The sequence below is a fragment of the Sprattus sprattus genome (assembly GCF_963457725.1).
Source record: "Sprattus sprattus genome assembly, chromosome: 5".
NCBI classification, from domain to species: Eukaryota; Metazoa; Chordata; class Actinopteri; order Clupeiformes; family Clupeidae; genus Sprattus; species Sprattus sprattus.
The window spans coordinates 36,003,432-36,027,886 of NC_137924.1; the positions used below are offsets into that span (position 1 = coordinate 36,003,432).

General features: G+C 43.4%; 2 protein-coding genes across 14 annotated transcripts in view; both read right to left on the minus strand.

The window, feature by feature from the left end:
- dysf (dysferlin, limb girdle muscular dystrophy 2B (autosomal recessive)) overlaps positions 1-7,636 on the minus strand; it is a 67,550-nt gene extending 59,914 nt beyond the window's left edge. For 6 of the 11 annotated variants that reach the window (XM_080839262.1, XM_080839260.1, XM_080839266.1 and 3 more), the window contains exons 1-3: positions 7,386-7,636; positions 1,839-1,894; positions 1,536-1,627 (exon numbers count right to left, since the gene is read on the minus strand). In XM_080839262.1, the coding sequence (XP_080695388.1) occupies positions 1,536-1,627; positions 1,839-1,894; positions 7,386-7,473 (236 nt within the window). In that variant the 5' untranslated portion in view covers positions 7,474-7,636. Of the gene's footprint in view, positions 1-1,535; positions 1,628-1,838; positions 1,895-5,193; positions 5,413-7,385 lie in introns of those variants that run through there. The other 5 variants (XM_080839258.1, XM_080839263.1, XM_080839257.1 and 2 more) reach the window with 2 other exon arrangements.
- A 5,389-nt stretch (positions 7,637-13,025) lies between these two features.
- Positions 13,026-24,455, minus strand: part of znf638 (zinc finger protein 638) — a 32,494-nt gene continuing 21,064 nt past the window's right edge. For all 3 annotated transcript variants that reach the window (XM_080838907.1, XM_080838908.1, XM_080838909.1), the window contains 19 exons: positions 24,327-24,425; positions 24,174-24,238; positions 23,664-24,079; positions 23,548-23,579; positions 23,317-23,451; positions 22,508-22,639; positions 22,334-22,375; positions 21,010-21,141; positions 19,514-19,636; positions 19,386-19,411; positions 17,668-19,207; positions 17,438-17,497; positions 15,998-17,110; positions 15,673-15,784; positions 14,598-14,798; positions 14,084-14,452; positions 13,762-13,884; positions 13,493-13,614; positions 13,026-13,277 (listed from right to left, as the gene is read on the minus strand). In XM_080838907.1, coding sequence (XP_080695033.1) covers positions 13,197-13,277; positions 13,493-13,614; positions 13,762-13,884; positions 14,084-14,452; positions 14,598-14,798; positions 15,673-15,784; positions 15,998-17,110; positions 17,438-17,497; positions 17,668-19,207; positions 19,386-19,411; positions 19,514-19,636; positions 21,010-21,141; positions 22,334-22,375; positions 22,508-22,639; positions 23,317-23,451; positions 23,548-23,579; positions 23,664-24,079; positions 24,174-24,238; positions 24,327-24,425 — 4,923 coding nt within the window. In that variant the 3' untranslated portion in view covers positions 13,026-13,196. The remainder of the gene's footprint in view (positions 13,278-13,492; positions 13,615-13,761; positions 13,885-14,083; positions 14,453-14,597; positions 14,799-15,672; positions 15,785-15,997; positions 17,111-17,437; positions 17,498-17,667; positions 19,208-19,385; positions 19,412-19,513; positions 19,637-21,009; positions 21,142-22,333; positions 22,376-22,507; positions 22,640-23,316; positions 23,452-23,547; positions 23,580-23,663; positions 24,080-24,173; positions 24,239-24,326; positions 24,426-24,455) is intronic.

Consider the following 24,455-nt stretch of genomic DNA (forward strand, 5'->3'; position numbering starts at 1 on the left):
AATCAGCAGTAAAGAGTGCTTCAGTCACTTTACGTAAACCAGCCTTCAACCATATTCATTCAACACAAAATATGAAAAATCTTTTGACAGACATTTAGTTTTCTTGCAAACCTGACCTCTCCGTGTGGCACAATCTGCCTTAAAACTGTAATACATATTTCACTGTATTATGCACTAATCAGCTTATCGTGTGTTTAACATCCAAGAAAATCACAGAAAACCCTCCTGAGTCACATCCTGTGAATCTTCCTCCCTCCCCCTATTCTCTTCTTGCTTGTCCTTCTCCCCTTCCTCCCTCTATTCTCTCCTTGCTTGTCCTTCTTTTCGTTCCTCCCTGCCTTCTCCTCTCCCATCTCTCTTGCATTTATTGTCAGTTGTGTATACAATTTCTATGCCATTAGCATTATATACTTATGAACCAACTGTTTGTTTGCAGCATTCCTTCATGGATATGTTCATAAGTGAGGGTTGTTTTATCTGTCTGCTAATCAGCGTTAGCTGCAAGGCCATTGTGTGCAGAAGCCTGCTCTCCACAGGTTTATTTGTTTAATTTGATGTGAACCCCCAGGTAAGCTATGCTTGGAGTTGAGAGGGGAAAACAAGGGGAAAACTAATGATGAAAACTTCCCTTCGAAGGCTCCTGGGGGACAATGGTTTCTGATTGGTGAGAACCTTGGGACACTGACGGGAACAATGCATGCTGGGAGGGTTGACCATTAGTGGTTTCCTTGAGATGAGATGTTTGTCCTTCACAGCACCTCTTGGCCAGCGAATAAAAATGTCCTTGAGGTTTCACACCCGAGACCAATCAGTTGCGTGATATGGTCCCTTACTCCTGTATGCTTGCCCTTGAACATAAACGTTGCTGTGACAGTATAGTGTATATGAATTAGTGAACTTACATACCCACATTTCACATAAGACCATTTACTGAGGCCAAGCAGGCTTGAGTAGTTCCCAAAGGCTGGGCACTGCCCATGGGAACACCGAGGAAGTGGGCAGCTCCCTGATGTTCAGCGTCTCTCTCCTAAATACTGATGGCTCTGCTAACAATGAAACATTCCACAAATTCCACCAAGCCTCTCTATTTCATCAGCGTTTATAGAAATGTAAACTTGACCACGGACAAATAACCCTTGCTCTACAATGCTATGGCTGACCTTTATTTGACCCTGTCAGATGTACATTGTGCGCTTTGTGAAAATAACATAGCCCTGCTATGGTTTAAAATAATAAATCATCTTTTTAAGACTCTGCATCTAAGAATTCTGCCTGGACATTTTTGTTCCATGAAGGTGTTTCTTGGGTTCTTTCCGACCACACTATAATTAACACTATCAGAGAGAATGATCAGAAGTCGGGACAGTGAGCAAGGTCAAAGTGGCTAGATGATTATTTCCAATTATAATCGTAAATAATCACTCTAATCTGAAGGATCATCAGGTCAGACTTGCTTTTAATTACAGATCTGGCATGGGGACTGAGAGCCCTCATTCAAACATACAGTGTACCACTCCAACATATTCCAGCCATACCTGTTCCTGCCCATTTTCTCATGGTCCTTGACGACCACGTGGATCTGTGCACCAGAGTCTAGAGGCACTCCCTTAAGGTCCCACTCAAAGCCCTGGAAGAGAGGTAGATGATGCAGTTGAGAGAGAGGACAGTCAGTCAGGACAGTGAGTCTCTCTTCCTATCTTTTTCCTTCTTGAAGAGCACTTGAAAGAGTGGCTTGAAAGGTGATTCCTAAATAGGTACTTTAAAATACATTACAAGAGCTTCAGTCACACTACTTAAAAATATATTTTGTTCATCAGGGGCAAACAAAAAACACTAACCTCATTCCATACAGGATTAACATTGTTTTTGATCACTTTAGTCTTCTTCTTTGACCCTGGCAAAAGAGAAAACATAGTTATTATTACTTAGGTTGTTAGGTTTTATAGGGGAAAAAACGTGTCAAAGCGACGGCCATATTCAACTATGCAATTTAAACAAATGACCGCAGCGACGGGTTTTGCTGTCATACATTTGCTAATCAGTTAGCAAGAAATGATAAGTGCTTACTGTAGTTTGTGTATTCTGACGTTACTTAAATTAGTTAACTCGCTATTAGTTATCGTGTAAAATATTCGATAGTTTTAATCGTTTCATAGCCTTAATTATTACTGAAGAGATCACTTAGCCTGTCCAACTTCATTTGTCAAAGATAGGGCTAAGCAGTCAACACTAATTCATTACCAACTCGCAAACTGCCCTAGAGGCATCTGGTCTGAGGTTATTGGGGCACTGCATTCAAAAACTGCACCAGCAGGCTATCAGCTTTAAGCTGTGTGCTGGGGACAGCCACTAATAGGATATGCACCAGAGGATGATACAAGATATGATGCATTAAACGGCTCTTGTTATGGAAGGAAGTTTATAATATGTTTAATACATGGAGGGAAGGGAGGCTTGAGCCATGACTTCCTGCCCTCTCAGGAAGCAGTGTGTCTGGTAGTTCTATAAACAGAAACAAGATGGATTCACAGGAGAAGAGCTTTTTATCAAGAAACACAACTTACTCTTTGTCTCACTCTCACAATCAGACTTGAATAAAACATTCATCACACTAATATTCAAAACAATGTTATCTCACATCAAGCTGATTTATTAGAGGTGCTTTCCATTGTTCCACTGGTTTGAATGTTTAGAAAAATGGAAGAAAACTGAGTGCGTAGGCCATGGCCAGACAGATCCTTCATGACTGGAGGCAAGTCAACACTGTTACTCGTTGGGTCCATTGAGCATTGGTACTCACCGATGCTCATCAGTTTAAAATATGATTTGGTCTCAGGAAAGGAAGGGCAACAAGGGCTGTTTACTGCCATAAAACATTTCAGCAAAAGATTTCCACTCTTCTATTCTTCTACATGGACAACGTTATGGCAAGAAGCCGTTTCTGTGTGTTAGGAATGTTTTGCCTACAATATGAGTATTTGAAAACGGCGTGTGCATATGAAGTATGGCCTTGTCTGGAGAATTTAAGGAAATTAGGAAATTGATCTTCATTTGTAAACAACTGAATCCAAACACGCATACAGTATATCAAAATAAACTTGAGAAGGCTGTAAAAATAGCCATTCATCAGACTCATAAAGCCCTTCTATAGGTTTCTCAATCTGCCTGTCAACCTAGGCACAGACTCAGGAGAGTGTTCCGCCTTCCTGTTATGATCACAAGAACCGAGGTGGACACAGGATAAACAAGCCTCTTGGAGATAGAATCATGGGCCAACCGGTGAATGGGCCTCAAAATAGTCCATAAACTTAAAAATATCTACTCGACCCAGAAGAGAGGCAACAACAGAGGAAACACCAGGGAGTGGTTTGAGTGTGAAGACCGCATGGCACAATGCTGTCTGACTTAAGGAAGCGGAGTGGAACATTCTAGACTATTTTGGCATCAGTCGTAAAATATTTGGACATTGTCACAAAGGTACAAAGTTTGCTACCTTTTTATGTTTCGTATGAGTGCTACGCTTACTTGAAAGTCTCAAAACCAATTAATGCCCATTTTCCCACAGGTACAGCAGAAGGACAGGCATGATCATGTCACTCATGAGAACAACCCCAGGTTTGAGGCTCTGTATACATATGACTCACTCCTATAAACAACAATCTGTGTTTCTTTCATATTCAGGAGAACCCAATAGGGAGGACATGGCATCATCTACATGCTAAGCTCACCCCCTTACCTACACACACACACACACACACACACACACACACACACACACACACACACACACACACACACACACACACACACACACACACACACACACACACACACACACACACATAACTCTGTGCTTACTCAGAGCACAGTCTCTCAGCAGAGTCTGCCCCTCTGATGTCTATAAAAGGAGATGCTATCTGACACACAGCGGTGGAGGAAATGGTCCTTATCCTTTGTGATTTTCCTCCCTATTTTAAAAAACTCGTGGCTTTTAGGTCTAGGAAACTAACTGTGTTTGAACAAATGTGAAAGCAATGAATGTAGAACAGTCAACATGAGTTCTAAACATGGACTCATTTTGAAGGAGGATAGATGGATATTTCATGTCTTGGCATTGCTCCTGGAGCAAGATGGCATGTCGAGCAAACATGAACATTCCAAATACAAGTGGTTTGCTCCTCCAGAGTCATTTGGAGAGGTCAGCAATTTAACAACCCCCACCCTTTCAATGCCTGTTTCTGTGGTCCAACTTATCATTTCCCAATTAACAAATCCCTTCAAAAAGCCATTGTTAGAAACGTAGTTACGCTCCCCTTATGTCTGCACCAATGCCTTACAAAGAATGGATCTCAGGATGCATATGTTAAAACCTTAGTTTCAAATGTTTATAACGAGCAGAACTATAATTTGGGGCTTCAAATGGTAAAGGACACAGTATATACATCATGGAGGGATGCTTCACCTAGGGTCAGTATTGCCATGCATGGAGACACTGAACCCGTGCACATGTACTCACACATGTATTTGTGCACCTAAAAGTGATGGAACAGGAAGTGCTAGACAATCACAGGAAGAAGCAGTCACAGCGTTAAAAGCACAATAAACTGGGAGCTGCCAGTCATTCATTCAGGCACTGGGAAGACAATCATAAGAGAATTGAAAACAAACTACCAAGACAATAAAAACATTAATAAAAATAGCGAGACATACTTAATGATTAACAAACATAACTAATCGTTTTGTTCATTCATTTTAATTTAAGAGTTTGAAACAGTTATCTAAACACCCCATAGATCTAAAACTCAAACATTTAAAAAGACCCTTTCTGTGATGTGTGACTAAAATTTTAAAACCTGTTTTACAAAGCCATAAGACTTTTCTCCATTTTTGAAAGGATCACCTCAGAGAAATATCAAATAGAACATTTCTGATTGATTCTCTCATACCTATTGCTACTAGATGCTACCAACAGGTCAAAGTTTTCGCATTACAAGATTTGTAATGAATGCTAACACCAACACAAAACCACTACACTGCACACATGTAATCCTGATATAGTGCTCTAAAATAAATGTAATGCATTTCAGACCTCTATATAACCATAATTATAATATTGTCCATATATCGTATCCTACCCTTCCATTATCTGTATATTCACAGACACGTGCCTGCCACACACTGGTTCTCTCTTACCTCTGAATGTGATGCTAGCCAGGGGGTCGCTGTGCCTCTCCCCCCTGTCCAGGTTAGTGGCCCTCTGGAGCACACACCTCAACATGATGCCACTACAGCCACAACACTCAGGCCCTCCACAGTTCTTCAAACCATCCAAACATCACACTCAGACACAAGCACAAGAGAATGCCCAGCAGTCAGACTGGGTTGTATCTTCCCACGGAGCCAGGACCACAGACAGCAAAGCAGCACAGTGTAGGTTCGTATGAATGACAGAGGAGTTGTCTTGTCTCTCTCTCTAGCCCTCTCTCTCTCTCTCTCTCTCTCTCTCTCTCTCTCTCTCTCTCTCTCTATGACACACAGTCGCTTCACTTAGTGATTTCGTCACATAAACAGAGCCCAGCTGGAGACTTGCTTTCTCACACCCATGCGAATCACACATCCACACATAAGGACTACCCCCTGCACTAACACACGTAGACACATGCGCACTACACCCATGCGAATCACAAATCCACACATAAGGACTACCCCCTGCACAGCACATATCCCTCAAGTCCAGAGGAAATCTAAACATTTCCTACCCCCTCCCTCCATCCTCACACCCCTTGTCTGTCTCTTGTGTCTGAGAGAACGGACATGGCGGAATTTTACAATGTGTTTAGACCTACCTGCTGGAAGTTTGGAAAGCTAATTTAAAATATATTTTGATTCATTCACTTAAATGAGAGTGAAGGTAATATAGGCAATTAACAAATTACCTGTGCGAAATCAAATCAAAAGAAACCACAAATTTAGAAAGAGAGTAACACTTCCTGGGTAACCAAATCAAATGTCACACAATTGGCCTGTCAAATCAAGGCATGAGGTATTACAATATAGGTCTTCATTTGATCTTTCAGTCCCTAGTGGGGTTTTTTTTTTTTACCAGGAATACAAACAAAATACGGTTGTGTCATGTCAGGAGTGTTGGAGTGCCGGAATGTTCTCCAGATCCTGAGGACATGGAGCACCACCTGCTGTCCCAGTGGTAAAACAGCAAGATGTCTTAAAAATGAAGCGCTAACAACATAAAAGACAACCTGTATTAAGACTGCATGTCAGATATTGTTGTCACCTCATGATATCTAAGAAAAAGGTAGACTTGTTTTCTTTTACCAAGGGCTCTGTGATGTATGCTAATTGCCAAATGACGGTCTAAAGCAGCTGTGGGTATGTTTTATTAAGTGGGCGCCGTTCAAAGAATCAAAGTAATTAGACATGAGGGATGACTTGATTATATTCTCCCGACATCAGATATACAACAGACAGAAGTTGCCATGGCAACCATAGTACCCCTCTCAGTTTCATCTCACCATGATGAAGCACATTTCCTGGAAAGTGTGTTTCCTGTGTTCCACTTTAACCTTTTGAAGTAAGAGGCCCCTGTGCCATCACATATCACCAGAAGCACTTTTTATGAAGAAACAAGCTGTCCACCATTAGATATACATCACTAGAGCTGAGGCTGCTCGAGGCTGTTCAAATCTTATGCTATGAAGAAATGTGAGAAAAGCTATTATGTAAAAATGAAATGCACACCTCTTGTTTTGTGTTTCATTTCAAATAAGTTGGTGCTTAATGGATGACAAATTCAATCTATGAAAAAGCTTTACTGCAATGTTGGGGCACAAACAATAAAGTTTGCCATTAGGCACAGTGTCAGTAAAACGGATGTTTTACTGAGCTAAGCTAAAACCTATTCTATGCACAGAATGTCTCACAAATCTCCCAAAGTCAGAGATAGCCTTCCACACAAAAGCTGCAGAGTATGGTGGGTGCCCCAGTCGGCCAAAACCTGTGTGTTGACTTAACCCTGCTTATAAACACGGGGCGCATGGCTTATCTGTGCTCAGCTCAGTCCCTGGTGCCAGTGTAACAAAACTCCCCCCTTTACTGGACATCTGTCGAAGTGAATGGGCATGTCGTTCCAATAATAACCTCAGCTGCTGCCATGAGAGTGAAGCGCTCCCTAGCAGTCAAACACAGTGGATGAGTGGTGGGAAAGAGTTGGTCAAATGTTACTTTGGCAAAGATTAGATTCCTGTAGACTTTAGACACTAGTGTGTTTTCATAGGCTAGACAGTGGTCCAGTGCCAACCTGACTCGTTCTACCCATCTCCCCACCTCCTTTGGCACCACCCCACCTCTCCCCTCCTCTCCTCTCCTACCTTCGTATGAGACGGAGCAGTAGGCATCGCTGACGTCCGCGTCGTGCGTCTGCACATTCTCAGCACACAGGATAAAGACACGCAACATGAGTGGAGGAAGATGCGTCCACCGGAGACCCGATTAGGACAGGTACAAGAAAACGCCCAAGATGGGTGTCCGGCCTCTGTCAGTCCAGAGGAAGGGGGGAGAGGGGGACCAAAAAGCTTTTTGTCATTGGACTGTTGAGCTGAGTGTGGTTGCTTCTCCTGAGTCACCCAGACACACAGAGTGCTGGTGCGCCTGACACACTCTCTCACGCATGCACACACACACACACACACTGCCCTTTCACAGGCTCCCTCTTTTCTTAAAGGGCCAGCTCACATTAGTGACAGCCACTGTACACACATTTAAATGCATTGAAAATGATTCTGGGACTACATGGCCATCATGAAATTTACAACAAAGAAAGGACATTTCTCTGACTTGTGTATAAGGATTTCACTGATTTTACTGAAGTTGCTATTTCAATTTCCTCAGGAGTATCCGTGTATTTTACGTACCTTAGTTATGGAAGACTTGCCAAGGGAGGCGGTGATGAATTTACATGTTAGGGTCAGTGGGAATCAAGCCTCAGTCCAAAGCCCATCACCTCAACAAGAAAGGTGACTTACAATTCAGCCTGATATGTCCATCAATTAAATGATGATTCAGTTCACTGAGATAATTGAGTTTACTAAAATGTAATTGTCTAAAAGATCATTTTCATCCTTCATTAACTCATAGCATATACTGGACACCAATGATTTGGCAATGTTATATAACTAGGAACATCTGAGATGGGCTATTTGGACCAAAAAATATTCCCTGAATAGTATTAGACTGAATACCGATACACAATATACATATTGGCAGTCAGCTAAATGTTCTGTTGTAAGTCAAAGCCAAATGTGAAATGTCACAAGCACTTTTATTAAAACAGACTGTAAACAAAATAAAATGCGAAGACATGTTTGAAAATATACAGATTATATAAATGATGTAAACTAAATAGCCTATATTAAATGAAAATCTCTGAGAATGCTCCTTCAGATGTTTTGAACTTCAATTACAGACTGATTAAAAAAGAGTGGTTACAGGTTTTAACCCTACAGATCAGTACAATTCCAGAACACTGCTGCAATTTTGAGAAACCAAGGGAGTACTTAAATTACGAATATCTAAGATTGCGCTAAAATCGACAATTACAAGTTCATGTTGATTAAAAGATATGAATCAGATCTCTTTAACAATATGACCAAGGGCAGAGCTGGCCTTTCCTGCTGATGGGTACGAATGATCAGAATCAGTGGAGCAGTGGGTGTTCTTCTCTCACCCCAGCTTCAGACTGTTTGCCCTCCTCCCCTCTGGGAGGCGCTACAGTGCCCTCTGTTCCCGGACCAGCAGGTTCAAGAACAACTGTCACCCGGCTGAACTCTGCACCACGGTGATAGCCCCCCTGGTTACCAGCTTGACTCTAATCTAATCTTCTTTCGCAAGAAATTGCATTAATGTTAATATACAACTGATTGGTGGGTTCGTATAAAGGCTAACTGCTTTGATTTAAATGCAAGGATACAAATATGAATAGAAACATAAGCCTGTTACTCTGAGTCAGAGGCCATCTCCCCAAGGTCCGCCGAGGTGGGTAACATCCCAGCTGGACAGGTGTCTGAAGAACAGTGAACAGTGCTCAGAGTGCATGAGTGGATGTAGGAACATCCATGGACAGATTATGAAACCACGGGCCCCTGAGCCTGGACATGTAAAAGGCCCCCTCCCCATCACGCAGATTTGAGTTTGTGAAAAGGAGGACACTTCGTCGCTGGGGGAGTGGGAGGGGCGGGGCAGTGTATAGCATGCCCACCACACCCCCTCCCCCGTGACAACGTTTTTTCCATGCAAAAGAGGACGTCTGGGCACCCCAGCAACTTCATGTAAAAGGTTCTGGCTTAGGGGCCCCCTGAGTTTATGGGCCCCTGGGCCTGGCCCCGATAGGCCCGTTCGGTAATCCATCCCTGTGAACATCATGTTCATCCACCCAACTAACATAAGCTCAGATCACAAAGCATTCCAACTGCTTGGAGGCACCGTCTTGCTCCCACTGGAAGAAATGAGTGCCCCCGGGGGGAGCACCAATCCAGGCAGGAAGATCCTTACAGCTCACAGTGGAACAGGTCCTTACAGCTCACGGTGGAACGGGTCCTTACAGCTCACGGTGTATCAGGTCCTTACACCTCACGGTGGAACAGGTCCTTACAGCTCACGGTGGAACAGGTCCTTACAGCTCACGGTGTATCTGGTCATTACAGCTCACGGTGGAACAGGTCCTTACAGCTCACGGTGTATCTGGTCATTACAGCTCACGGTGGAACAGGTCCTTACAGCTCACGGTGTATCAGGTCCTTACAGCTCACATTTTAAGATACAAGTCGAATGTTTAGTAAAGGAGGAAGCATGGAGTCAGCAGACCACAACAAATCTCTGTCTCAGTCTCTAACTCTGATTAAACCATGGTAGTCCACTTGCTGAGGGCATTACTGCATCACATGACAGAGATAATATTTAGGTCATAGTTACAGCCACTGTGTAAGATGTTTCAGAAGCCTGTGTGGAACATGGAATGTCGTCAATTCAAGAACTTAGCATTGTTTTGACTTGTCTAGTTACATAACATTAGTTACAAAACATTCCTGAGAGGCAGCAGTCTATAATTGTCCTCCTAATATAGAGCAAAATACATAGCGTTATTCACATAAATAGACCCGTCTGCCCATCAAGTCTGTCATACACAATGGGAAAATTATCTGGATGACCATCTGACAAATATCAAACAAACCTAGATAGAGCAATAGTGAATTATACTGGTTTCTCAGTATTATTAACAATGTACTTACCACAAGAACATTAAAGTAATGCTTCTTTGCGGTTACTCAATGGCCTTTGCTAGGGAAGGAGTGCAGATTAGCACCCATGGAGTAATGTTGGCCATGAGGAAATTCCCATCCTATTAATAGTGTGCTTTCTCCTGGGGGGAGGCCCCTGACTGGAAGTACAGGACAAGCAGCACGCTGGGTATAAGAGTATTAAAAGAAAAGATGACGGCCAATAGGGGTAATTATTTAAATAGGCCGCTAAATCTGAGAGGGCAGACAGTAACCAGTGTGTCATCACCAGAGAGGGTGGAGGGAGTCATATTAACCTTTCATAATAATATATGACCACCTGATCCAACCTCCAGGCTTGGAAATCATCTTTAAGTGATTAGTTAGTATTGATTCAAGTGATTAGTTAGTATTGATTTCTATGATGATTCCACAATTCTGGCTGATGATATTTGACCACAACTGCGATGAGAATACATCCCTCCCTTCCATGCTCCGGAACGACATGTTGATTGTCTGGAGTTGTTTATGGCTGGTTATGGACCACTCTGTCTCCCATTAAGAGCCTGGACTGTGTTAGAACACCAGTTTTTTTTGGCGCACACACAGTTGCACAATGCACAGTTAGAGACCTGCGAGAAACAATATTTTATTGGATTAGAATCACAGACCCCACCTTTAAGGTCTGCTGCTCCTTCACTGGGTTGGATTGGCTTCCATCATAAGTAGCCTTAACTACAGTCAACTACTGGTCCAAATGAGGTATCCCAATGAAATCATACACTTTGCAGCTACAACTTAAATAAGCTGCAACTTAAGTAACTTGTATGTTAGGTAAAAAATTCCATTAATCAAGCCATCAGTGGACCTTCAGTTATTATTACAACACTAACTAGTTATATTACATGTAGTGGACACCCAACAAGCTTATATTACATGCAGGGTTAACAGTGGCATACACCACAGTTCAAAAGTTTGGGGTCACTTAGAAATTATTTTTCAAAGAAAAGCACAGTTTTTTTCAAAGAAGATGACATTAAATTAATCAGAAATACACTCTATACATTGTTAATGTGGTAAATGACTATTCTAGGTGGAAATATCAGTTTTTTAATTAAATATAAGATAAAAAAGATAACTTTCATGTGAAACTCGCCAGTCTATTCTTGTTCTTAGAAATGAAGGCTATTCCATGTGAGAAATTGCGAAGAAACTGAACTTTTCCTACAACGGTGTGTACTACTCTCTTCAGAGAACAGCAGAACGGGCTCTAAACAGAGTAGGAAGAGAAGTGGGAGGCCGAGGTGCACAACTCAGCAAGAAGCTAAGTATATTAGACTGTCTAGTTTAAGAAATAGACGCCTCACAGGTCCTCAACTGGCAGCTTTTTAAATGGTACCCGCAAAACGCCAGTGTCACCTTCTACAGTGAAGAAGCGACTCTGGGATGCTGGCCTTATAGGCAGAGTGGCAAAGAAAAAGCTATATCTGAGACTGGACAATAAAAAGAAAAAATTGATATGGGCAAAAGAACACAGACATTGGACAGAGGAAGATTGTAAAATGTTAAGTTCTGGACGAATTTAAAGTTTGAGGTGTTTGGATCATACCGAAGAACATTTGTTAGACGCAGAACAGGTGAAAAGATGCTGGAAGAGTGTCTGACGCCATCTGTCAAGCATGATGGAGGTAATGTGATGGTCTGGGGCTGCTTTGGTGCTGGTAAAGTGGGAGATTTGTACAAGGTAAAAGGGATTTTAAATAGAGAAGCCATTTTGCAACGCCATGCCATACCCTGTGGACAGCGCTTGATTGGAGACAATTTCCTCCTACAACAGAACAATGACCCAAAGCGCACCTCCAAATTATGCAAGAACTATATAGGGAAGAAGCAGGCAGCTCGTATGCTGTCTGAAATGGAGTGGCCAGCGAAGTCACCAGATCTCAACCCCTTTGAGCTGTTGTGGGAGCAGCTTGGCCGTGTGGTACGCAAGAAGTGCCCATCAAGCCAATCCAACTCGTGGGAGGTGCTTCAGGAAGCGTGGGGTGAAATTTCTACAGACTACCTCAACAAATTAACAGCTAGAATGCCAAAGGTCTCCAATGTTTTAATTGCTGCAAATGGAGCCTTTTTTGACAAAAGCAAAGTTTGAACAACTTTATTAATATTTCAAATAAAATCATTATTTCCAACCTTGTCAATGTCTTGACTATTTTCTATTCATTTTGCAACTCATTTGATAAATACAAGTGTGAGTTTTCATGGAAAACATGAAGTTGTCTGGGTGACCCCAAACTTTTGAACGGTAGTGTATATATTAATGCAAAATTCAGTATTTACACCCAATTCAACACAGGACGTAACTCCCACACAAAATTGCACATATTCTAAATATGTCAAACGCTCTGGTTAAATAAACAGACACCTGACTGTAAACCACTTGTAGTTTTCCATCCTACAGTGTGAAATGGTCTTAATGATCTTCAACTAGAATTGAGACGTATTCAAAACTGGGCTTACGCTATATGGGCTATTGTGCAAATGTATTCTGAAAAATTAGTGAATGATTAATTTGTAGTGGTGTTTCAGTGGTGTATACTATGAGGCATTACACAAGCGCTCAAGTTTTTTTTTTTTTTTTTTTTTACTGCAAAATTATGGTTTTGTATTGCATGTATAGAATCTGGTTAACTGAGGATTTGTAAGACACAAGACGTATGAGGTCTAAATAAAACATTTTATTTTATTAGACATCTCCATTCATGTCATTAGTTTTCATATGACTTTACATTTAACAGTGGTCATTCTTCTTAAAATAAACGAAATGTACATCAAAATAGTATTGGACCCACACAACTGACAAATTAATAACAATAAAATGTTGCCAATAGTGGGTGAATTAGAAAATCATTCGGATGTAGACCCAGGGCGGGACGTCTGTTTGGAGTTGCTCATCTTCTGCTGAGATTTCAGTTTCTGGTAATATTTCTTGAAAGGTGAAAAGACAAGAGAAAAACACAGAAAATGACTTCATTAAATCGCCTACGTACCACAGCATACGTCAACTGAAAAATCGATCACCAAACTCTAATGCAGTGGAACAATGTCAGCACTACACTGAAACCATCCTTATGTAACACACTTCTTCAGTTCTTATTACTGCTACAGTAAAAGCAATCTAAATGAAAGAGTTGTCAAAGTACCTCCATGTTCTGGTAGTGGCGCAGAGTGCTGCAGTGGCTCCTCTTGGCCGTGTCTTCACTGCCATAGAAGAGTGAACACAGCTTACAGAAGAAGCCCGTCTTAGGCACCACGAAGTCCACCCCTGTAGATGAACACAGTTAACACCAGAGCACATGCACAGAGCACCAACACAGAGCAGAACAGGACAGAACAGGACAGTATCCCAGGAAACAAAGACAAGCTCAACAGAGATTTGACCCTGCCCTGTTTGTGTGTGTGTGTTTCCTACCGACTGGGGTGTCAGGCTTGAAAGGAGGAATGATGACATCTGCGTTCGCAGGTGATGCAGAGCGGGACCTCTTGGCCTCTGGCTCTGCCTTCACCTCCTCCTCCCTCCTCTGCTTTGAGTCCGCTGGATGAACAGGACAACAAGCTAATGAGTTTCAACAGCCAACCGCTAGGAAACTAAGTTTCTCACTTCTCATCACCGTCTACAATCCAGCGTTCAGGTACTCAAGAGGGCACCAACTGGCTTCTGACTGACTACTCAACACACCAGCTCGTAATCAGGGACACTGAAGAGTTGAAACAAAAAACACAGGACATCTTACCCTTGACGGGAGCTTGCATATCTACACTGTCCTCCTTGGTAACAGCCATTTCCGGTTTTGCTGAGGAGCCCTGGGTGTCTTCTACGGCGACCTCAGTGACCTCTCCCTCGACCTCCTGGAGGACACCCTTGTTCTCCTGACCACACGGCGTCCCCTCCTCTTTTGACTCCTTGGAGTTGGATGAGGCATCTGTGTTCTGGGTCTCACAGGACAAAGGAGCTGGTTTGGGCTCCTTCTCCTGAGGGTCCGTGGCTGAGCACACCTCCTCCGCCTGGGCGAGCGCAGGGGTCTTCTCTGAACTCTCCTGCGACTCCTCCACCTCCTCTTCTTTAGGCTTTGCACCCCTCTTTCCACGTGTTGACTTCCTCACTAAGTAAACAGGGGACAAAATGAGTTCAGAATTGAAGGTTGAAAGGAGAACTTCAATTTGCATCCAATTCATATGAAATTGGGATTGCATCGGTTAGGACACAACGCTCCCACAGCTGAGAGGATTATTCGGGTAAAACCTCACCTGGAGTCTGCCGTGCTCTCTTCTTGGCTCTGGCGCCCCTCTTTGTGCTGACGACTTCTTCTTCCTGCTCCTCTTCCTCCACAGCTGGTTGTTGCGGCTGCTCCTGCTGCTCTTCCTCCTCCTCCTCCCCCCCCACCTCGTCCACAGTGACAAAGCTCATCCTCCCCACCTCCTCTATCCCAGGGGACATGGGGGGCTCAGCTGGATTCAGAGGGAACATGAACACGCACTTTAATATTGGTCTTTAGAGCACTTCACAGTTACACTTCAGTAACTGAATACAATTCAACAGTTTTGTCAGTAAATACTGAATATTCAGGTCTTTAGTCTGTTCCCAGCACAGGGACTTCACAGAGGAGGCTGTGGTCCAGTCCTTATAGTCCTCATCCCTATCATAGCAAAACCAACAGGCTTTTTTTTGTCACAGATAATATCAAATCTGAATACTTGCTCAAATTTGCTCACTGTGCATTTCCATGGTAACAGTGAAAATAAGAACAATCTCCAAGGGAGAAGAAACGTTAAGGAAGCCTTCCGGATCAATTGCTTTTCGCTAACGATATGCTAGCGGCTAAAACTAACAAAATCTCTTGAAATGTGCTGACTTTGACATTATGACAAACTAGTTACTCAACAACTGTCCTAACACAGTCAAACATCAAGCAAGTGCAACACAAGACAAAGCAAGACAGCAAATAAGCTACTTACTAGTTCGGCAGACAGTAGAAAGCCGGGCGGCGTCAGGCAATTCTACATTTAGCAGTTATATGACTAAGGACCCTGGTATGGCAATGGCACGGAGGCGATTCTCCATATTAAAAGCCATTGTAGCGCCCCAATTTTTTTCAAGCTGTTATTTTAAGGCAAAACTGCTTATCCTACTCCTAATCTTAAAGTATAATTGTTGCATACTGTTACTTTAAGTTATGCTTTTGTAAATAACGTAATTGTCTTTTTAATACAGTGCAGATCTTGAGTCACCCATCTGCCATGTTTAGCATTGCAGTCTACCATAAGGCCTATGGCTGTGTGGACACAGGGGGGTTCTCCCACTCACTGAGCGTGCTGTACTCACCCATGCTGTCTGAAGGCACAGTGGCATCCTCCTCCACACTGCTCTTCTTCGTCTCCTCCTCATCCTCCAGCTCACAGTCGTCTCCATGGGCCTCATCAAGCGTCACCAGAGTCTGCAAAGGAGGCAAGGTGAACCATTAACCAAGAGTGAGAGGATAAAGGCAGAAAGACACACAAATTCCCTTATCTAAATTAGATCTCAGCTTCCCAACCTTGGCCAACATATGGCCGATTTGTGGCAAACCCACGATATGTAAAACGTCAAATGTACCATGATGTGTAAAGGCAATCGTAGACCCATATCTCAGGGTTAACAGCCTACTAACCTCAGGATTAAAAGTATCCCCTGATTCATCCTCCTGGTTGTCTGGGACTGTCTCTGGATGAAGGCTGCTTTCTCCATCATCATCCTCCTCATCTGCCACAATTTCATCTAGAGTGACTAAAGCTTCCAGATCTTTCTCCTGGTCTTCTGGATTCTCCGGCTCGTCCTCCCCGACCTCGTCCACAGTCACCAGCGCCTCGGGGTCCTCCCCTGCCTGCCTCTTCAGGAGCTCCTCCTCTTCGGCGTCATCAGGGAAGTCTTCCTCACCCTCGCTGACCTCGTCCAGCGTGACCAGCACATTTGGGTTGGGCTGGCCTGACCCTGAAGCTCCAATCTCCTCCTGGTTCACAGCCTCTGTGGTGTCTGAGGTCGGGGTGTCAGTCTTCCCAACAGCCAGTTCAGTGTCTGCTGGCTCATCAGCCTTCACTGCATCGGCACCTTTAACAGCGACCTCAGTCTCACCCTTAAGAACGTCTTCTACCTCGATGCTTTTGGAACTCTCTATAGCTACATTGCCCTCTTCTACCACGGCCACTGCCGGAGCAGGGGAGCTTTCCTTAGTCTTTACTTCAGCCTCTTGTGCTTGTTCCGAGGAGTCCGAGTTCGCTACAGTTTCTGCAGTTAGCACATCATCTGTGGTATCTTCTCCAGCCTCCTGTTGGTCCTCAGCACCAACAGCTCCACAGGTGCCATTCTTGTGAAGGTCGTCCTTCTGATCTTCTGCTTCATCGCCGTTTGACTTGGAGGAATTAGGTTCCACCGCTGCCTCTGGCACATCCTTTGAGTCTTGGGTTGACTCCACAGCCATACTGGATCGAGTGCTGCGCGACGTTGCTCTTGGAGTGGCTTTCTTCGCCTGCTTCCCTTTGCTGGCTGGCGTGGAAGTCTTTTGGGAGGGCGTGGCCGGCTTCTTCTGGGGTGGGGAGTTGGAAACGGTTTGGGGGGAGTCCCGGGACCTCTTTCGCATCGAGATTTGCTCAGAAACTAGAGCTGCCTCCTCTTCCACATCATCACTGATCTCGTCCACAGTCACAAACTCATCCATGTTAAAGGGGAAATCCACCACCTCCTCCTCCTCCTTCTCCTCCTCCTCCTCCTCCTGCTCCACAGCAACCTGAAAGGGCATAACATTCACTGTCACACTTAGGGACAAGTCCATTCCATTCCTTATCCATTCAACATGTGAAATGCAGATTAGCACTGGAAACATCAACTAATGTGCAGTCACATGGTCTAATTTCATATCTCTACAGCTACTAATCAGAACTCTTACAATCAGTACTTTAACTGTATGCGCCTTCTGCAACCCTGTACATCAAGTCAACTTTAGCATTAAACTTGGGGCTTGAGATGCCCATAAACAGATTTTTTTACAGCCATTTACAATTCACCATCTCCTTTGTTCTCATTAACAGTAAAATAAGCAATGTCAAAGCCTCACCTGTTCCTGCTTGTCTTTGCCGCTACTCAATGAGCGTGTGCTTCTAGTAGTGCTGTGGCTCTGTGAAACAATGGGGGGGAAAAGATTAAGTTTGGCAACACTTCAAATTAAATCTCTTCTCCTACTCTCTGTTCCTGCTCCCCATAGGTACCACCAATGTTAATGCTAAGATGTACGTGTACTTTTTTTAAAATTTAGTTTATAAAACATTCCAGATTTTGAACCCTTACCTTGTGCCTGCCGTCTTCCTCGTGTCCTCTGCCGGTCCTGGTGGCTGGGCTGCTGTCCTGCCTGCTTCTGCGGGAGGATGAAGAGCTGGACGATCCTCCTCTTCTAGAGACGGGCAGCTGCTCTTCATCAGACCCTGCCCTGCTCCTGCTCCGGTGCCTGGAGTCTCTCTCTGGAGTGGAGTCTTTTCGTCCTCGACCTTTACCTCCATCTGAGGTAGAAGTCTGAGGCTTCTTTAGGTCCTTCGTCGTTGATGCTTTCTTTTCCTGTGGACTTGGTTTAGCGGCAGGTTTGCTTGGGGTAGCTGGTTTAGCAACAGGTGTGTTTGCGGTAGCTGGTTTAGCAGCAGGTTTGCTTGCGGTAGTTGGTTTAGCGGCAGGTTTGCTTGCAGTAGCTGGTTTAGCGGCAGGTTTGCTCGTGGTAGATGACGTATTGTCAGAGTTCTTCTTCTCTGCTTCCGCTTGTTTCTGTTTGGCCTCCTCCTCCGCCCGCCTCAAGGAGGACTGCATGCGACACTGGTGCACGGCTGCCTCCAAAGCTCTCAGGATCTCCTGGGTGACAGGCGGGAAGTCCAACGCCGGGCTGCCATCAGGTAACCCTGGGTTCACCGCCGCTGATTTCTCCCCTGGAAGAGTGCTGGACCCCTCAGCTGGCGGCGGATTGAAGGAGCTGGCAGAACCACATGGGGGCTCCTCCTCTGGATTGGTTAACTCCTCATCTTTGCTTGACTGTGGTTCGGCACAGTCCTCCTTAACCTCACTACCCTGTTTTTCTTCTTCAGTAGAGATTTCCGGTGTCTCCATGGCTACTGAAGAGGAGGCTGCAGCCGTTATACTCTCTGGGCTGTTGCAGGTAGCGCCAGTGCCCTGTTCCTCCAGGGCAGGCTCTTCCTCAGGTTCTCCCTGTTGCATAGGCACATCCATTGGTTCAGCACTGGAGGAGGTTTCTGCGTCCTCCTGATTGTCTTGGTGTGGCTCAACGTCCTTTGTGACTGGCGTGGTCACGGGTGCTGCTTCCTCTGTGTGTGAGGACTCTTCGGCAGCGGTTTCCTTTGAAAGGTCTTCCTCTTGGGCGAGCTCCTGGGTGTCAGTCTCAGCAGCAGTGATGCCTGCAGCATGAGCCAAGGCCTCTGGGCTCTCAACAACAGTAGAGATGTCTTGAGCAGGTGTGGCATCCGGCTGGGAGTCCTTAACAGTAGAGGTGGAAACAGACTCGGAGGGTGCTGAGGTAGTGACATCGGGGGTCACTTCAGTTGCAGAGTCACAAGGAAGTTCTGTTGCTACAGAGATATCAGCGGCCACCGCCAAACTATCATCACTGGGAGGGGCGGTTATCAGAATGACATCAGGCAGAGCATCACTGGCAGGCAGACTTGTAGCGGGATCAGGGGTCACTGATTGGTCGTAATCAATGGGATGCGCTACTGTACTATAGGTGCCAGCACTGAATGTCTGTACAAAAATGACATCATCATCGTGGCCAGCGGATGCTGCATCTGCAGCCTTCTTGCTTGTTTCACCAGACTTGGCTCCTGGTGTGTCACTAGAAGAAGTCAAGCATAAGTTGTTGGTGCATTTGTTTAGTTACTTCAGAAGCAGCATGCAAGTCTAGGCATGGATGCAGCCTCTGACAATCCTTAGAGTTCAGCTATTTCGCAGGTATAAGAAATACTAAAAGCCATATAACTGGATACAGAGTTATAAAACAGGGAGAAACTCACCCCTTAACTTCTTGCTTCTTTTTGACCTGTAAGATAAAGATAGAGTAGTGCAGTGAGTTTTGGGGTAGACTGGCACAGGCAAAGATTTCCTCTTAAGGTCACAGATGTTTAGAAAAAAACTGAAATACCTCCTCTTTCAGAGGTCTAGCCAGAGTGAAGGTGAGGGGATTGTTCTGGATGATACAAGGAAACTTCTTGAAGCGGGTGTAAACAGTTCTGGCAACCTTAGCAGAGGTCATCTCAAAAATTATCTGAGAAGAGAGAATAAGAGTCAGCATGCAGACACCACAAACACCATGAATATGGGGAGATATTTATATTCAACAATGGCTATTGTAGGAGCCATTGCGGTTCATGTTTTAATCTTGTTTGGGACACTAGATGGCGCTCTACCTGCTCCTCCCTCCGTCAAGCAACACCTGACATCTGCATGAATGCTCCCTGTCGGGCAAGAAGACGTATTGAAGCTGGAAAACGTATTGAACCGGAAGTGGGTGATTTACTCCGTTTCATTGCCTAATAGCAGGACCTTTACTTTTTCGTTGAGAACTTGTGTTGATCGCCTGACCTTTAAACGATCGTTTTATTTATTTATTTATTATTTTTGTGAAGTTATACGGCTCAATACTCAACTGACTGACACCGTATTGAAACCGGAAGTGGGTGAAGTCATACAACTTAACACACAAGTGACTTGTTAACCGAACTTTTACGAAGCTATATGACCAAAATACACAGCTAGCGTGCTAATCAAACGTTTACACTGTGTCAAATAAATCGTTTTTCATTTATTTATTTTCTGTTCAGGTCAGATAACAAGGTTTAACCAACCAGAGACCGGAGAGGAGTGACGACATCCGGTTTCAACACGTTTTCCAGCGGAAATACGTCTTCTTGCCCGACATTCCCATCTATATTGTCTGAGCCCAATTAAGGTAGGGCGCCATCTAGTGTCCCAAACTAAATTAAAACAAACCCCAATGGCTCCTACAGCTATTTTTGATTGGATTCTTTTTTTCATTTGGTAATCCATAGATCTTTGGGGTGTAGTTTACATTTCAGATGCAACACACTAAAGTTGCTTTTGTCTCTGATGCATCAAATATCATACAAAACAAATCCATCATATACACAAATGCTTACGTTTGTATTTTGTCAAAGGGACCAATAAACACTTTGCCGTAAATTCTTATTTTAATTTGCTGGCTAAGATTGGATGTGTCAGTCTTTACAGAATTAAATAAAACATGTAGAAATTCATTTTACATATTTTTAAATTGTGTTTTCATTTGCTAGTTTAATTTAAGTCAAGCTCATTCGCTCACTTTATGTGAAGTCATATTAAGCACTGTATGCGGTATATCTAGTTTTAAAGTAAAATTGTTACATACTGTTGCTTATATTTGCAAGCACTTCTTACAGACGACTTGGTAACACGCTATTTGCACACATATCTTCTCAAAACTTGTCTGGAGCAGTCTGAATTCCATTTTGGTATTGAAGTTAAAGAGCAGTTTCACATCAAGTGTGTGACCTAATCAAACATGTTGACTTGGCAACCATAGCCGGGCTCCAAGCAAAATCAGTAATCCTTTTCCATCAATTGTCAATTCTGTGCACATACCCTTTTATTGAGAGGCAGGGCCAGTTTGTAGACGCCGAAGCGCTTGACGAGCTCCATGATCTCTGTGACAGCACTGAGACTGTTGGCCACATTCGACACGATCAGGAGACGCGTTGGCAGGGAGGCGATGTCCTGAGGTGATGGGATGGACCCAGACAAGAGAGAAACGGATTTGAAAAGAAAACTCCACAATCGCAACATTAGCAACCTCTTGACTTTAGAAACTAGTGAGAAACAGATAAATGTCCTCTATGCAACACTGTAGTTTCTCAAGAGCCCCCATTGTTATCCCTCTGTTACTTGCAGACCGAGCAGAAACTCTTGAAACTTGCCTACTAATTACAAGATGAATCCCCCGTTTTTATTGACAATATTTCAAATGACATTTTAAGGACCCTTAATACATTTCCAATTCACATAACCTACAAGTACACAAAATTGCGTACGTTCATCCAATTGTTCGGATGAATTATTTCATAAAAACAACATCCTTTAAAATTTCTTATAGGATTATTAGACAATATTACATTATAGAGGAAACCGTATCACACTGCAGATATTCACACACATTTTTTTCACAATATTTGTGTAGCGTGGAACACAATGAATTTCATTAGACCTACAAACGATAAAATCAAATTTCATGACTTTTTGAAAACTTTCAATGAATTGACTGAATTTCATTCATTTTTATGGAATGGGAAAATGGAAACTTCAAAAAGACTTTTCCACGATGTCCATCACTGAGAACCCTTTCTTAATAAAAGGGAGACTTTTTCAACCTGGGCCCTATTTTAATAATTTTTGGGTCCAAATTCTTCAAATCAAAATCAGTCCAATATTGAGTTTCAACACTTAAACCGGCAACCACATAACGGCCATTCATTGGAATCCTATGGAGCAAGCATGCACGTCAAAGTAAACCGCTTTTTTAAGCCACTGACAGGCTCGTAAACATAATGATATGTTATAATTATATTCAGATCTTATATATCTGACAACCTGGAAGGGATCCCTAGATACACCTGCGTCCATTTATCTCAATATCTGTGGAAAAAAACTGTACAAAATGACTGTCAGTGTTTACCTTTCTCTTGTTACGGACTTGTCCGTTTGCTCCATAGGATTGTATTGTTTAGTGTTCTAACTCAATGCTGGACCCATTTTAACCTTTGGACTCAAAAATATCTAAAAAATAAGGCCCCAGGGCTGAAAAATGTAGTCGTCCTTTAAATAACAGGACTAAAAACCATGTTCGCTCCTGTATAACTGCATATATGCATGTTGTATACATGTCTAAGAGTCATTAGTTCTTTACACTTACGTCTTTTTTTTCCAAACCCATCAGAACCCTGAAGACTGATTCCTGTAACAAAGGCAGAAGTAGATTTCAGAGACTGGGTTTCAATACGTGCATAAAAAGTATATGGAATCCAAGAGCTTTGGGTATGTCAGTTAAAGTACGTTTCTAAAGGCTGGAAGAGCTCATTTTACTAACCGTGTATTTGAGGTCGATGGGTGTGGTCATCATTGAGATGGTCAGCGGAGCGTCCTCCATCTTGGCTGGAGTCTCAGAGTGGGCCTTGACCATGGCCTCGGCAGCCTCCGTAGTGGGCATCTCAATGAATGCCTGAGGAACATCAACAAGAGTGGGATTACTAATAAATATCACTTAACAAGCTTTGATCAGTAGAATCACTACATCTAATGAGCTATGAAAGGTTTTTTTTTTACTCCTCCGAATTGTATTACATTTTTTCTCAGATTCTGTATTCAGTTAACTCATAGTTTATAGCAATAGTATGTATAATCAAAAAAAAAATGCAAAATAAATTCAGCAAAGGAATAGGCTACTGTGGTTCTTCAGGAACGCCATATAATAAATTGTGTTGTGAGTTGTAGTCATGGTAACAAATACAGTTTCATTTACACAAGAAAGAACAAAAAAATGTATGCAGAAGCATGTTGAGAGAATCTTCCTTTATCAAATCGGTAAACCAGTAGTATTGAATTAAAGTTTATTCAAATGCTGCCCAGTGACCCTGTTTGGTCTACCATGTTCCAAGTCACTGTCTTTTTTATTCCGTTCAAAACTATCCTAGGAAGCTGTTTGTATTACCACACTGTATGATTCCATCCTTGTTTATTATATCACGGAAAACATAGAAGCCTACACATCATTCATCACGGCCATGCAACATCACAGAGGGACAGATTTGGGTTCATCCCTCTGACCTGCATGGCTCTTAGCTTGTGTTTGTGTGTGTGTGTGTGTGTGTGTGTGTGTGTGTGTGTGTGTGTGTATACCTTTCCCTGCATGACAGCAATGACAGGGATAGTGATGCAGCCATGTGGTTTAGCCAAGTCCACAAGCAGTTCTTCTATGGGCCCACTCGAAGGCAGGCCAGATACTTGAACCACGTTCTTCCGCCATGGGATTTCCTGACAGAAGAGATCATGGCAGTGTCATACAATGCATTCTTGCTTTATACATGCACATAAAAAGTTCAGTAATGCAGCGGATTAAAAATTGCTTACCTTTTTGACAACTTTCTTGCCAGCTGGTGTTTCTATGTGAAAAATATAGTGATTAATTTTGACACACAGAGATAAACAACAGGTAAACAAGTTTATGCTATAAAGCTATGGCTCACCTGGGGTTTTAAGTGGAGGTTCAGCTTTAGTAGTCTTGACCGCTGGAGTTTGGCCGGCCTTTGTTGTGGTCTGAGACGGCTTAGCCGTGGTCTGGCCTGGTTTAGCTGAGGGTTTGCCTGGTTTTCCCTGATTCTTGCCCACTTTTCCTGGGTTCTGGCCTGCTTTCCCTTGATTCTGCCCAGCTTTTTGGCCTGCTTTAGTAACGGTTTGCTTAGATTTTTGGCCTGCTTTAGTTAAAGTTTGCCCAGCTCTTTGCCCAGCTCTTTGCCCAGCTAAAGTCTGGTAAGATATCGCTGTCTGTCCCCCTTTTCCTGGGATCATAGCAGATTTAGTTGCATTCCAGGGACCTTTACCTTTAAAGGAGGTACCAGGGTACTGAAATGGCTTATATGCTGGGGATGGTGCTCTGTCTTTTCTGTAAGAGAAACAACACAGGCATTAGGACCATGAGAGTCAAAAATCATTTTAAAAATATGCTTCTTTCTTTTTGTTTTTAATAGAGTACAAACCTTTTAACGACCATAACCTTCCTCTCGTCTCTAGTAGGAAGTCGTGCTCTGGGATCCGTAAGGTCCTAGAAGTGGAGACACAAGTGCATGAAACTTAAAGGCCAAGTGTTGGAAGGGTGGGCAGAGTGCAGAAGTTAGGGAACCTTTCCATACCTCCTCCCTGCAGATGCTGATGAACCTGCCATGGATCATCAGGTTCTTGCAGTTGGCCAAGTCTCTGGCATCCTCCTCTCTCTCCATGCACACCGAGGCCTGGGAACAGACAACCAAAGCATTGTTTAC